The sequence below is a fragment of the Taudactylus pleione genome, unplaced genomic scaffold, assembly GCF_031769625.1.
Source record: "Taudactylus pleione unplaced genomic scaffold, aTauple2 ptg000202l, whole genome shotgun sequence".
NCBI classification, from domain to species: domain Eukaryota; kingdom Metazoa; phylum Chordata; class Amphibia; order Anura; family Myobatrachidae; genus Taudactylus; species Taudactylus pleione.
Genome location: NW_028284604.1, coordinates 3,993,974 through 4,008,217, shown reverse-complemented (window position 1 = coordinate 4,008,217; position 14,244 = coordinate 3,993,974). Strand labels below are relative to the sequence as shown.

Here is a 14,244-nt window from a genome sequence, read left to right as displayed (position 1 = left end):
TCTGTCTGGTGGGAAGGAAAATCTGGTACTGTATGGGAGCAAATACCAATAGAAATTTGCTCCAAAACTCTGGAAGACAGACCAGATTTTCCTTTCCACCAGACAGATTGGACAGCTATATCTGTCAGTGTGTACCCAGCTGGTAAACTTGTGAGTGAGCCCACTCCCTTGGCTGAGAAGCAACCCCACACATGAATGGTCTCAGGATGCTTTACTGAACACTGAAGCAGCAAACTTTAGGAAAACCAATAGTTGTGTCATTCTCAAAACTTTTGGCCATGGCTGTAGGCTAGCATGCTAGCTGTTGGTTTTAATTGCTTTCAGCTATTTACTATTACTAATGTCTTTCGCTCCCTAATATTAGTTCAAATCTATCTGAGAAAGAATGATACAGATTTAATAAACAGGATTGTATTTAAAAAAGACAAAATGGCACAAATTTACAATGTTTTTCTTCTATATCATCAACATTTGCAATCCAACCGATTTCTTTTGAGAAAACAGACACTTAAGAAAAATAGAAAAAAAAAAAAGAGTGCAGTGGTGCTTTTCTACATTACATTGCATCACTGGAATGCAGTACAGAAAGGGAGGAATGTGTGACAACCTTATACAAGTATAAATCATCTGCAGATAAAGGAGGGAATTATATTAGCCAGGATAAATCAGCGGTGAACAAGGGAGGTAGTGCCTCAGGCTTTATCGCCCCTGTTTCTCTCTATGCCTGTGTTAACGAAGAGCCCCAGGGGGAACAATTAGCGCATGGTAATTTACCGGATAATTGAATTCCCCCCTAAACATTGCTGGATACCTACACATCAGAGGAAGGATGTCTAGCACAGCTGCTTTACATTTGGGATGGGGTGTGTGGGCTGCTTCCAAGGGCATATTGGAAAAGGAGCAAATATTTAACATAACTTTTTTTTTTTTTTTTGAGTTGAGATCAATTTTCAGATCTGCAAGAACCACATGGTTTGACTTTCTGCTTTTTGAGCAACATTATATATATATATATTTTTTTAAATAAAGAACTGATTTTCCATGCCGGGGAAGTGGTTATCTGCTTCATGAACAAATTGGAAAATGTGTCTGCAGGAAAAAAATTAAAAATACCGGAAAGCAGCGGAGGACACAGCAGGGTCTCGCACAGTTCCTCCTCCGTGCCCAATTTTCTTTTCCAGATACAAATGTCAAAGATGAACCTGCTTCTACTGAGTGAGGAAGAAGAGAAAACCTATTATAATTCGCTGGTGCCAACCCATTAAATATTATAATGTAAATTATTTGAGCTCATCATGCAATTAATACACTTCTAGTCCCAACATGAGCTAATCACAATCTTGCATGAAAGAAAATGCTGGTTGTATAGATAATGAGCTGTATATACTTTAGTAATATATTTGTATTTCCCAGCAGCCAGGTCTGTTGTAATTGCAAGATCATGACTGGGCAGTTTGTTATGGGAGAAGCCTCAATCATTCCTAATGCCTCAATTATCATGAAAGGTATAATAATGATAGCAGGAGGAAGACTAAAGTAGAACACTTTCTTTTGCAATTCAAATCAATGCGAGTAGACTGTATTTTTAACAAAAGTGTATGAAATTCTATCTTAAGGAAGTGGTTTTTTTTCCTTTGTTAGGTCAGTTATAAAACCTCAGGAAATAATATAAAACAAATCACTCTCATACTTGATATTGTGTTACATTCATGAAGGGATAATGCAAACTTTTCACACAAAGAACTGCAACTGGCAACCACTATGGCCAACATCACCATCAGAAACTAAATAAAAACATTCACGGATGTAGCAAACCACATAAATAGGCTTTTAAAGTAAACGTCCTCCTATTCATATTGCAAGGCACAAGCTATAGCTGAACTGGATCTCCACGGTACAAACCAAGGAACACATTGGTTGATGTATGTAAAAGCTGCAAGTATCCCACCAAACAGTAAAATGTGGATTTAGTGGTGTATACTAATCACTAGTTTTCAAATATCTACTTAAACATGATTAATACAGTTGGGATGTAATGCAATGCCACCGGTCTAAATCCCGACAGGGGAAGCCTGACACGGGACTTAAGATAGGTGTCGGAATACAGATGCCTATCTTAATCCTGATGCCAAAATCCATAAGGATGCCAGCCCGAATGAGGTAAGTCCGGGACACCCTTAGCTGTTAGCCGTGGGGGAATGGAGGGTCAGGTAGCATAGCATGGTTAGCGTTAGGTTCTGGGGGAGGGGGGGGGGGAGGTTAGGGTTAGGCACCTCTAGGGGGGTGGGTTATTAGACACCACTGGGGGGGGGTAGAATTAGGCACTAAGGGGGGAGGGTTACGTTTAGGCACGAAGGGAAGAGACTTAGGTTTAGGCACTAATGGGGAGGGTTAGGGTGTGACGTGGAGAGGGTTAGGCTACAGGAAGGGAGGGTTAGGGGGAGAAGGGCAAATATACTCACCTGACCCCTGTCAGGATACCAACCATCAGGATGCCGCTGTCAGTATTTTGACAGGAGGCATCCCGACAGCCGGCATTACATACCAATTCCATACAGTTAATTGATGTACCAAATGGCAACAGCAAATTGAGGTATTACATATAAGGCTTGTCGTTCAGAGAAATCTGTCTTTGAGCAGTTAGTCAGAACAGCAGTTTCTTTGGCTGCTATTACAGTTGCAATTAGTTGACTTCAGTTTAAAAAAAAATGTTATATTTAGTCAATTGCTGTCATTTTTTGGATGATAATGTAAAACGAAAATATTATGCTGAATCAGATCACCATTAATAAGTAGACATATTTTGTTCAAGCTCTTAAAACAATTTTTTGCATAATATTGTTAAATTAATGCTTTAGTGAAAATATGGTGCAAAATACTTTACATCCAAAAAAATATTTAAGAAAGAGTGCAAAAAAAATATAAATAAAGGAACATTGTAAGTCTGCACCACATTAGCAGTAAAGACGATGTATTAAATAAGGTCTGCAGGCAAAGCTATCGCTAAGATAAATTTTAATATGCTGCATAAAATTAGATATAATTAGATATAATTGAACTTTGCTATTTTATGAGAGAATATGAACATTTGTGTTACTTAACGAATGGTTATCATGGTCACATTCATATATAGCTACCTCTGAAAAATCATTATAACAGAACAATATTTGTGTGAAAAAAAACTATCCTTTTTATAACATGTACGTCAAAGTTCAAACCTATTTAATTTTACGCATTATATAATAAAACTTATATTTCCGTAACAGTTCTCTTTTACATTTTTTTTTAGGTCTATACTAGAGTTTTAGGTTAACTAAAACATTGCATTCAATCAAAAGAAAAAGTGCATAAGATAACTAGGATTTTTAAGGATAATATTTGGCCAAAGCTGTGTGATTACACCACCTATGAATGAGGAGGACACTGCTGTAATAAAGCTAAAAATAAAAAAAATAAAAAAAAAATCATAAAGACCATATAGCTCCACTAAAAGTGTCTAGCTTAAATAAATCCTCAAATACATTTCAATGTGCTGGTTAGTAATAGTTGTTACAAATTTAAAGACACTGAGATATATTGATTGTGTGTCAATGTTTACACAGGGAAACACCATTATGGCATGATTGGCTTTCCTATAAAGTGTGATTTAAAACATAGTTTGGGGGATACAAACAGGTATGTTTTAAGTTTAGGTACAGTTTCTGTGCATCACAGCATTACATTAAGGGCAGGCCAACGGACATTGTTTTCCTGTTTTGGCAGTGCCTTTGATGCCGAAAAAAGGCCCATTTCATATTCATTAAACATGGAAATGATTGCAGTATTTTTTTTTTTTTTTTTTTAAACGCAGTTTGTTTAACAAATATGCCAAACAGAACTACTATGCTACAAAAGTAAGTGTCCATCAGTGGGTTAAGTACTATGTAATTTTCTTTTTGATTGAAGAAAGCTCTTTTTGCATCTCACAAAATTTTGGACGATTCTCCGGGTTATATTCCCAACACCGTTGCATTATTTTAAACACTTCCTCTGGACACTTCTGTGGTGCAGACATGCGGTAACCTGCAAAGTAAATAACCCAAAAAATAAGAAAACACAGTAAATCTCCTCTGAAGTATTTAAGAGATTTTAGAATATAGTTATGTGCTGTGTTTAAATTATACTAACTGGAGTGCAATTTCTTAGGAAACACAAAAAGGTAAAAGTTATAATGAATCCAGGGGTGTATCTAGGGATCCAAGCGCCCCTGGTAATGTAATGTACTGGCACCCCCCACCCCCTTATGCAGTGCCCCCAGTAGTAATCCCACAGTAGTAATCCCCCCTATGCTGCATTGCCCCCAGTAGTAATCCCCCCTATACAGTGCCCACAGTAGTAATCCCCCCCTATGCTGCAGTGCTCCCAGTAGTGGCGACCCCCCATAACTTGCCCCCAGTAGTGGCCACCCCAATACAGTAGTGGGCACCCCCCCATAAAGTGCCCCAGTAGCGGACACCCCCCTGTAGTGTCAGGCTTACACACACACAAAGAACCAAAAAAATTAAACTTACCTGGTCCCCGCTCCTGACGCGACCGCTGCTGTCTGAGTCCCGGCCCGCTCTTCTCCTGCATGGGAGAGACGTCATTACATATGACGTCTCTCCCATCACATGCTGCGGGGGGAGCCGGAACATGGAGCTCATGAGTGAGCTCCAGCCGGCTCCCTCCGCGGACGACACAGCAGCAAATGAGAGTCTGTCTGACTCTCATTGGCTGGCTGCTATTACAAACACACAGCCGCCGCTGGCAGCTGTGTGTTTGTAAACTGTGTAGGGCAGACAGCTCTCACTGCGGTCTGCCCTACACTTGTGGGGCCGAGGGACTTGTCCACCCCTTGGCTACCGGTGGCACTGCCAGGCGGCGCCCCCCCCCCCCTCTTTGGTCGGCACCCCTGGCGAGTGCCATCCTGGCCAATGGGTAGATACGCCCCTGAATGAATCCCCATGCCAATGTACATATCTGTATCCATATCTGGGTACAGATATGAGTCGTTGCTACTCTTCATGACACTGTTTCGCCAAAAATTATTCTTATTTTTTGTATGGATTGGTTAGAAGCGTCCCTCCAAAAAGAGTCCAATACACAATTTTTTTCCCGAAAACCTGGGAGAGCTTTACTGATGTCTTAGGGCACAGGTACTCAAACTCGGTCCTCAGTAACCCAAGCAGTGCATGTTTTCCAGGTCTCCTCACAGAATCACAAGTGAAATAATTAGCTCCATCTGTGGATCTTTTAAAATGTGTCATTGAGTAATGAATACATCTGTGCACCCGCTGGGTGACCTGGAAAACGTGACCTGTTTGGAGTCCTGAGGACCAAGGCCCTGATTCAGAGCCGGACGCTTTGACAGAGCGCTCGCTCTGAATCAGGGCTGTCCCTCCAACCTTTTGGAGCGGTCTCCTGGCCGCTCGCATTGCTGTGGGTGACCACTCACAGCTATAGAGAGTGGCCAAAATGATGGTTGCGATGGTCAAGACCATCGCGACCATCGGGCTTGCGATGAGACCCTTGCGGTAGGGTCTCGCTGCCGCAAGCCCTGGAGTGTTTTTGGCTCTATCAGAGCCAGAAGCACTCCCACTGACATCACTAGTGATGTCAGTGGGGCCGGCCCCAGACGATAGGCGTTCCCATGGGAAAGCCTCCGTCTGGGCAGCCATGCCCCCGGCACGCCCACCAAAGGGGGCGTGCTGTCAATCACCATCGACAGCACGCCCCCTTTGGTGCGAGACCCATAACGACGATTTGGCCGTCGTTATTCGGGTCTCGCGCATGCGCACGACGGAGCCACCTCCGTCTTGCGCATGCGCACTTGAGCGGGTCTGAATCAGGCCCCAAGTTTGAATACCACTGTCTTAGGGAGTTTATTTTATTGATTTATTTTTTTAATTTAATTTATGAGTAGGACCCACTGTCATACTCCCTGTGGGGTGGCTCCCACACTTATACTGTATTAATTTGTATTTTTTTTTTTTGAGAGTCACTTCATATATGATATTCCGGTTATTTGCTATAATGTATTTTATTCAATGTCCAAATGAATATCATTAGTCTGATGACTTTGTGATCATTCCTGCCTATCGAATCCACAGTATTCATCTATATCAGTGGTTCTCAAACTCTGTCCTCAGGACCCCACACAGTTCCGACTTTCCAGAATACCCAGCAGGTGCACAGGTGTACTCATTACTCACTGATACATTTTGAAAGATCCACAGGTGGAGATAATTATTTCACTTGTGATTCTGTGAGGAGACCTGGAAAACATGCACTGTTTGAGGTCCTGAGGACCGAGTTTAAGAACCTGTGATCTATATCATCTACTTTGCTGTATAATTGTTACATATTTTGAAAATGATAAATAAAAATGAAAAAAAAATGATGTTGGCACAAGGCATGGGACTAAGTAGAGAAGCAAATATACACATAAAATTACTATTTTTCCCAATTTAGTTGTGAAGCTTTCATTAAATATGTCTCACTTTACACATTACACCAGTGGTTTCCAAACTCAGTCCTCAAGGCATCCTAACAGTCCAGGTTTTAAGGATATCCATGTTTGAGCACAGTTGTATTAATTAGTGCCTCAATTTGATATAACCATCTGTGCACAAGCATATCCTTAAAACCTGAACTGTTAGGGTGCCTTGAGGACAGAGTTTGGGAACCACTTAATTACCTAATGATTTTAAATTGGCAGGACATATTGAACAGCATCATCATTTAACAATTCCATACAATAAAAATTAAATATTGCAATAAAAGTAAATAGATGTTAAAGCTTCCTAACCAAATTCTCCATCGCCACAACAATGAGGAGTCTGGCTGCTGCTGGAGGCAGGAGACATACATATAAATTGACTTTTTAACAGCCTAGGGCAGAGGTTCCCAAACGCGGACCTCAAGGTTCCCTAACAGTTAAGGTTTTAGAGACATCCCATGGCTGAGCACAGGTGATTTAATTAGTATCTCAGTCAATTTGATTTAACCATAATAAATAAATAATACTGACGCTCTGTCAAATATACAGCTGGTAAAGGATGGTCAGTCCCAACAATAATCAGAGAGAGATAATATTACAAAAACCAGAGCTAACTGATTCAAGATATCAAAATTAGTAAAACAGATTGCAATGATAAAACAAATATGAAAAAGCAAAAAGCAAGATTAAAATGTAAGTATGCAAACGAATAACTCCCAGTTGATTTGTACTGGGATTAAGACTCCCTCCTATATGTCCATAAGGACAGTAATAAGCAGCACAAGAGGTTACCAGTCTTTAGAGTGTATTCCCAAAGTTCCTTTAGCATCCACTGTGCAATTGGGTAAGGTGATTGAGAAATAAAAAAACAAGGTTCCTTTAAGCGCCGCAACTCTTGCCAAGGAGGTTGCAAACATAGTCCAGAAAGCATCCAATAAATTTGGGAGTTGTGGCAATAGACCCGCTCAACGCGTTTCGCTGGTTTATTGTCCACCAGCTTCTTTAGGAGTATAGATATAATCCAGGACAAATCAATTGGGAGTTATTATTTTGCGTACTTGTATTTTAATATTGCTTTTTGCTTTTTCATTGCAATCTGAATACCTAAATATGCACTGTGTGCACTGGTTTTAGTGTATTATCTTTTGATAACAAATTAAATTTTTTTTTTTTATAATGTTTAAAAACCGTCCTTCTTACTCATTTTATTTACTCATTGTGATATCCTGATTCGGTTAGCGCTGGTTTTTGTAATATCTCAATTTGATTTAACCACCTGTGCTTAGCCATGGATATCTCTAAAACCTGAACTGTTGGGAAGCCTCGAGGACCGCGTTTAGGAACCTCCGGCCTAGGGCAAAATAAGTATTTGGTAAGAAGATTTACTTAATCATTAATAAAAAGGTGGTCTTAAGAGAATATCATTACATTGGGGCTGATTCGGAGTTGAGGGCAAAGCAAGCAAAAAAAAAAAAACAGTACGTTTGCGCCTCTGTAAAACCATGTTGCACTACAGTTGGGGCAGTTTTGATATTAGAATTGAGAGGGGTGTGTACAAACTCAAATCTATATTGTAGCGTAAAAATAAAGCTGTCCAGCATTTGTGGGAAACATGCAAAAGCAGCCAGTATTTACCCTGCATGCAAAAAAATTAAATGTATTTGCACCCCTTTCAGTGCAACATGGTTTGTCCGTGTGAAGTTACTTGCTTCTTTTGCTATGCTCCCAACACAGTATTAGCTCCTCTATCTGAACCAACTTTTGTTCTATCTTATTGCTTAACCTTTGTTCTACATAATAACCATATATTTGTTACTTTAAGCTCTCATTAAGCAGTTTTCTTTTTATGTGAAAGGGCCCTATAACACAGCAGTTTCAAAGCAAGATTAAAAATATGGCTTGCTATGATACAAATTGTAATTCTTATTTGAAATGGCATACTATACTAATTAGAATGGAGAGCATTATACAGCAGCAATAAGCTGGTTGCTACAAGCTGCTGTACAGACAAGATTCTTCGATACATGTGTCTTTATTTAGTCTTACCTTTTTCTACTTGTTCCCGAGCTTGTTGATTGGTCATTCCTGGGTAAGGGCACACCCCAAGGCTGAAGGTTTCCCAGAGGAGAATACCAAAGCTCCAAACATCACTCTCAGAACTGTATCGGCCTGTGAGTGGGAGAGCAGAACATACATTTATGATACACAGTTGTTCTGTCAAATAAAAGCAAATTATCTTAGAGATCATGCATTTTATAATGCTACACAATAAAGGTTTCCTTCTATAAAAAAAGAAAAGAAAAGAGGATTCAAACAAGTTCTAAAGCAAAGTGACAAAACATACATAATGCACAGTACAAATGTAACTGCTATACAGACAATTCCACATTCTTTTACACCTTTTATGAACTCTGTCCTCAGCAATGTGGGACTGCTGAGGAAGGTGATCTGAATAGTATGCGGCAGCAGCTCGTAAAATAACTTTGCTTCAGATGACTAAAGGTGCGTATATACTTGCAGATCTTGGAACGACAGTACGATTACAACATTGTAATAGTACAGTCATTCCTCTTCCCCTGTAGTGCCTACACTGAACGATATGTTGATCAGTGCAGGCATCCTCCCTCATCCACGAACATGCCCAATATGTAGTTTTCAGCAGATTGACCAGCATGTTCAGGCGATGATTGATGTCGAAAACGACCGGCAGGAGTGCGCATAGCTGGTCGTTTTCAATATTTTTATGCCCGATTTGTGCACCATTAATGAGCGATTGAACGATAAAGATGTAATTATCGTTCAATCACTCTGTTTAATCGGCAAGTGGATGCGCGGCTTTATGCGTTGATAGCAGAAACTCCCAGCATGATTACTATTGGAGCCAAACCATTGAGTCGGCCAAATGGTGGTGACTACTGAGTGTGGGACCCAAGCTGTTACAGTCTACTTTGCACAGAGGACGGCAACCTACTGTACACCGAGAAGTGGTATGTAATTTATACAATACACTAGAGTCACCTTTAGGCTCCACTATTGACAAACACAATTTATTTAATGCAGTGTGTTAATATAAATATGTACCTTTAGAGACTAAACCCCCATACAACTATTCAATACTTATTTATTTCAAACTCAGGCTAGACGGTCAGGCTCCTAAACATGGCTTTTAAAATATTATTTTACCTAGAATAAATATGATACACAAAAGTGGCTAGGTTAAAAAGCTATCAAAAGAATTTAAAGATGAAACTAAAAGGCAAATATAATGCATTTTCCAAAAATAAATAAATAGGGCAAGCTTAAATAAAATCATTGAAATAAAGCAACTAGCTGGATAACCAGCATTGCCCAGGTTAAATAATGGATCTTGTCCATCTGCAGCCTTCATTTTATACATTGTCCTCGTCTGTAACCCCATTCCATAGATCCTGAAAAGGATGTTTGCGAACATTGTTTTAGCCTTAAAAAAAAGATCTATCTATGCATTTATATAATTATTTAGACACGGTTAGCTTAACAATGAGGTATAAGCAATGTTGTTTGTTTTTCCATTACAAGCCAGAATGGAAAGGCTGTTGGAAGCCCCCACTCTTGAACATGCCACATACAACTGCCCATGGGAAAAGCAAGGAGTTTGCAGGTCATTTACCTGCTACCTTCAAAGATTGACATTGGGCCTTATTGATTGAATTCAAATGGCATGTCTGTTGGTATGAGTGGGTTGCGAGGAATGAACACATCCTTTACTGTACCACATACTGTTTATGATAGTGGCTTCAATGTCTAGGGCTTTGAGAGTGTTTATACAAAGTCTTGTACCACTGAAAAGATTTGGAACATGCAGGTTTTTAAGCAACATGATTGGTGCACCGAACCTCAAAAGTAATATGTGCAGAGTCATGCCTGGTGGTTCCTGGCGGTTTAGAAATTCAGTTGTATAATGCACAGCTTGGTCTGGGTGAGTGACATTGTCAATTGATCTATAATTGACAAATTCACCTGGCAGTTCCTGTAATATTGTCTCAATGATTTTGTTTACTATGTCATTCTTTGGTGGAAGAAGTGGACTTTGTTTAGAAGTTGATCTAGCTAAGGTGTTAGCTACGGTTGTTAAACCCAGAAATGTACTATTTAATTATCATATATTAATTATCTGCGTGTACAGAATCTATTGGTTATCCCGTGCGTTAAGCCACAGAGGGTGCATTTAATGCTGATTTTTTTCCCCACTGGTGAACTTTGCGGCTAATTGAATTTGGGCTGAAATGTACAAATGTTCATCTGAACAAACAATGTTTTGATGCAAGAGGTGCAATTTAGGTTATATTTTTTTGTATACAGGGAAATAAGGAATGCTTTTGGATGTAGGAAACATACACTTTAATTTTACAATTTGATTTACAGTTGAACTAGAAAGCACCCCCTTCCCAACATTAGCTCTGTCAGCACATAGCAAATCTGCCTTCAATGCAGCACAACATGGTTTTTCCAAAGTGCAAAACTGATCTTTGTAGCTAAAGTTACCCCAATCTGTAAATGGGGTGCTGAATCTGCAGTGTATTGGAATAAATGTCTAAAGGGCCTATTTAGCAAGCCTTTTTATTCCTAAAACCAAGCAGAAACGTTACACAAGATTTTTGGAAATGATAGGATTAGCAGCCTTTATTTAAGCTTTAATGCAGGATATACTCTACGTGGACAGCGATATGGGGCTATTTAGCAAGCTTCCAAATACTGAGCTCTGAAGATGACCTTCTGATGCCTCTCTAGTAAGCTGAACGCTCCTTCCTTCCCTATAGCAGCTACATTGTCAGTTCCGCACACGCACAGTAGGTAACTCCCAAAGTATGGTGATAGCCATAGTCAGGACTCAAAATGTCTGCCCAAATCCATCTATCCACATCCTCTGGATATTATTATTATTAACAGTTTTTTATATAGCGCAGCATATTTCGTTGCACTTTACAAATGGAAATAACATTAATAGAACCAAACTGGGTAGCAACAGAAAGACATAAAAGGTAAGAGGGCCCTGCTCGCAACCTTACAATCTATAGGGAAATAGGTGTTGATACACAAGGATAGGTGCTACAAATTGCATATTGGTTCAGCCAGATTACAGAGGTTATTGGTGGGCTGTATGAACCAGTCACATGGAAAGTTGGCCTAGGGTCAGGACGATGTGAAAGTGAAGAAAGATAATATGTGTAGACTGTAAGAAGGGATGTAATTAGATAGGTTATTTGGGCGGTTCTGGAATCTGATAAGCTTGAAGAGGTGAGTTTTCAGGTAACACTTGAATGTTTGGAGACTAGCGGAAATTCTTATTGGGGAGGGCATTCCACAGGATGGATGCAGCCCGAAAAAAGTCCTGCAACCATAAATGGGAACAAGTAATGCGTATTGATGAGAGACACAGACCTTGTGCAGAGTGGAGATGTATGGTTGGAAGATATTTTGAGATAAGTGAATAGATGTATGTTGGTGTGGTTTGGCTAATAGCTTTATGTGTGAGTGTAAGGATTTTATATTGAATACGGTAGGAGACCGGTAACCAATGGAGGGACTGACAGAGTGGATCAGCAGACAATGAACGTTTGTCGTGGAAGATCAGCCTCGCGGCTGCATTCATTATGGACTGTAGTGGTGAGAGCCAGTTTTTGGGAAGACCTGTAAGGAGACTATTGCAATAGTCAATGAAAGAAATAATGAGTGCATGGATTAGAGTTTTTGCAGTGTCTTGTGTAAGTTACGGTTGAATTTTAGTTATGTTTTTTAGATGAATGTAACATGATTTTGAGACAGATTGAATGTGGGGAACAAAGGTCAGTTCAGAGTCAAGGATGACACCTAAGCAGTGGACTTGTAGGGTGGGGTTGATTGTCGAGTTGTCAACATTGATAGAGATGTGAGGTTGGTAACTACTATTGGCCGGTGGAAATATGATCAACTCTGTCTTGGATATATAAAGTTTGAAGTGGCGAGATGCCATCCAAGATGAGATGGCAGAGAGACATTCAGTGACACAGACCAGCACAGATGGTGACAAACCTGGGGAGGATAGGTAGATTTGAGAATCGTCTGCGTACATATGATACTGAAAACCAAAAGAGCTGAATATTTTGCCAAGAGAGGTGGTATAGATTGAGAAAAGCAGAGGACCTAAGACTGAGCTTTGCGGTTCTCCAACTGATAGAGGTAGTGAAGAAGAGGTAGAATCAGAAAAGCGAACAGTGAAAGAGCGATCAGATAGGTAGGATGAGAACCAAGAAAGGGCTGTGTCTTGAAGACCTAGAGATTGTAGTGTTTGTATGAGAAGAGAGTGGTCAACAGTGTCAAAGGCAGCTGAGAGATCTAGAAGAATAAGGAGTGAGTAATGGCCTTTAGCCTTGGCAGTGACCAGATCATTTACTACTTTAGGTCAGTGCTCTCTCTGTGGAGTGTTGGGAACGAAAGCCTGGCTGAAGTGGATCCAATAAGTTGTGCGAGTTAAGAAAGGATATATCATTCAGGCCAAAAATGTTATATGAAAAAGCTCTGCCCTTCACAAGGAAGCACTGAGAAACACTATCCATAGAGGGTTGGTTATGCTTGAAATATCTTGCTTCTGTGCGGTACCTTTTCCCCACAGAAAGAAGACGGCAGCACCCATTAAATACACTAGTGGCAAGCTGCCGGTGAATTCACTCATTCTGTTTGAATGTGCAATGGGAGAAAAAAAAATGTTTAAAAATAATTTTTAGTGTCTCCTATTTCAGTTTGGATATTAGAGTTCCTTTAAAATGCATTTAATATGCCAGTGAGTATGAGCAGTATCCAAAAATATAACAGTCCTAAATGACAGTCAAAAAGATGTTACATGTTTTGTGCCTAGAAGCTGATCAGTAACAAAAAAATAATAATTGGAATAATAATACTGTATTAGCATGTAGTGAATTGTCTTCATACCGTGTCATTTAACAAAAAGCATACACACCAATGGGATATGTTTTATTAGAAGGAATAACATATACCTATTAATATTATAGGGATGCTAGAAATCACATCTACATCCAATGATCCACATGACAGCATGTGACTTATGGTCTCTGTGGCTACAGTGGCGTGATATATGTGTGACATATTGCACACACACATCAGTACAGTACTCCTTGCTGCTCTATGCAGTTAAGTAGATCAATGGTTACATTTTCCTTGTTGAACCAATTATATCATGCAAATTAGTTATGTCAAATTCTGCTGAAGCCTCAAATCCCAAAGTGTCTTAATTATAGGCTTTATATTTATTTATGTCATCATCATCTCCGGCTCCCATGCAAAATAATATTGCAATGGTGGAAGATTCCTTTACAATAGTTGAGCATCAACAGCAAATGGTGCTTGTATTAGCAACCTAACTGCCTTTCTACAGCTGCAAAAAGAGCTACAAATACCATAGCCAATGAGTACACAGGTAGCATTTGGTGTGACAGGTTCCATTATTACATAATCACTTACAATAAAGACTTTTAGCTTTGTGATAAAGACTACTTACATTTTAGAGACATGCGAGACAATTTTGTATAGTTTGAATGTGAAAACTGTAGCAACATGGTAGTTACTGTCTTGATGTAGGCATATGTTGTGTGTTATTTAACTATCTTTTCCAGCTGTGCTAAATTAGTTTGAAAGTTTAATAGACCATAATTAGGCCTATTCATTGTGTGGCTGGAGGTAACATTTATGTT

At 39.6% G+C, this 14,244-nt stretch overlaps 1 protein-coding gene across 7 annotated transcripts in view; it reads right to left on the bottom strand.

Moving 5' to 3' along the window:
• Positions 1-439: 439 nt before the first annotated feature.
• FER (FER tyrosine kinase) overlaps positions 440-14,244 on the bottom strand; it is a 275,704-nt gene continuing 261,899 nt past the window's right edge. For 6 of the 7 annotated variants that reach the window (XM_088477673.1, XM_088477672.1, XM_088477676.1 and 3 more), the window contains 3 exons: positions 8,564-8,686; positions 3,921-4,062; positions 440-1,211 (listed from right to left, as the gene is read on the bottom strand). In XM_088477673.1, coding sequence (XP_088333799.1) covers positions 944-1,211; positions 3,921-4,062; positions 8,564-8,686 — 533 coding nt within the window. In that variant the 3' untranslated portion in view covers positions 440-943. Of the gene's footprint in view, positions 1,212-3,205; positions 4,063-8,563; positions 8,687-14,244 lie in introns of those variants that run through there. The other variant, XM_088477678.1, reaches the window with a different exon arrangement.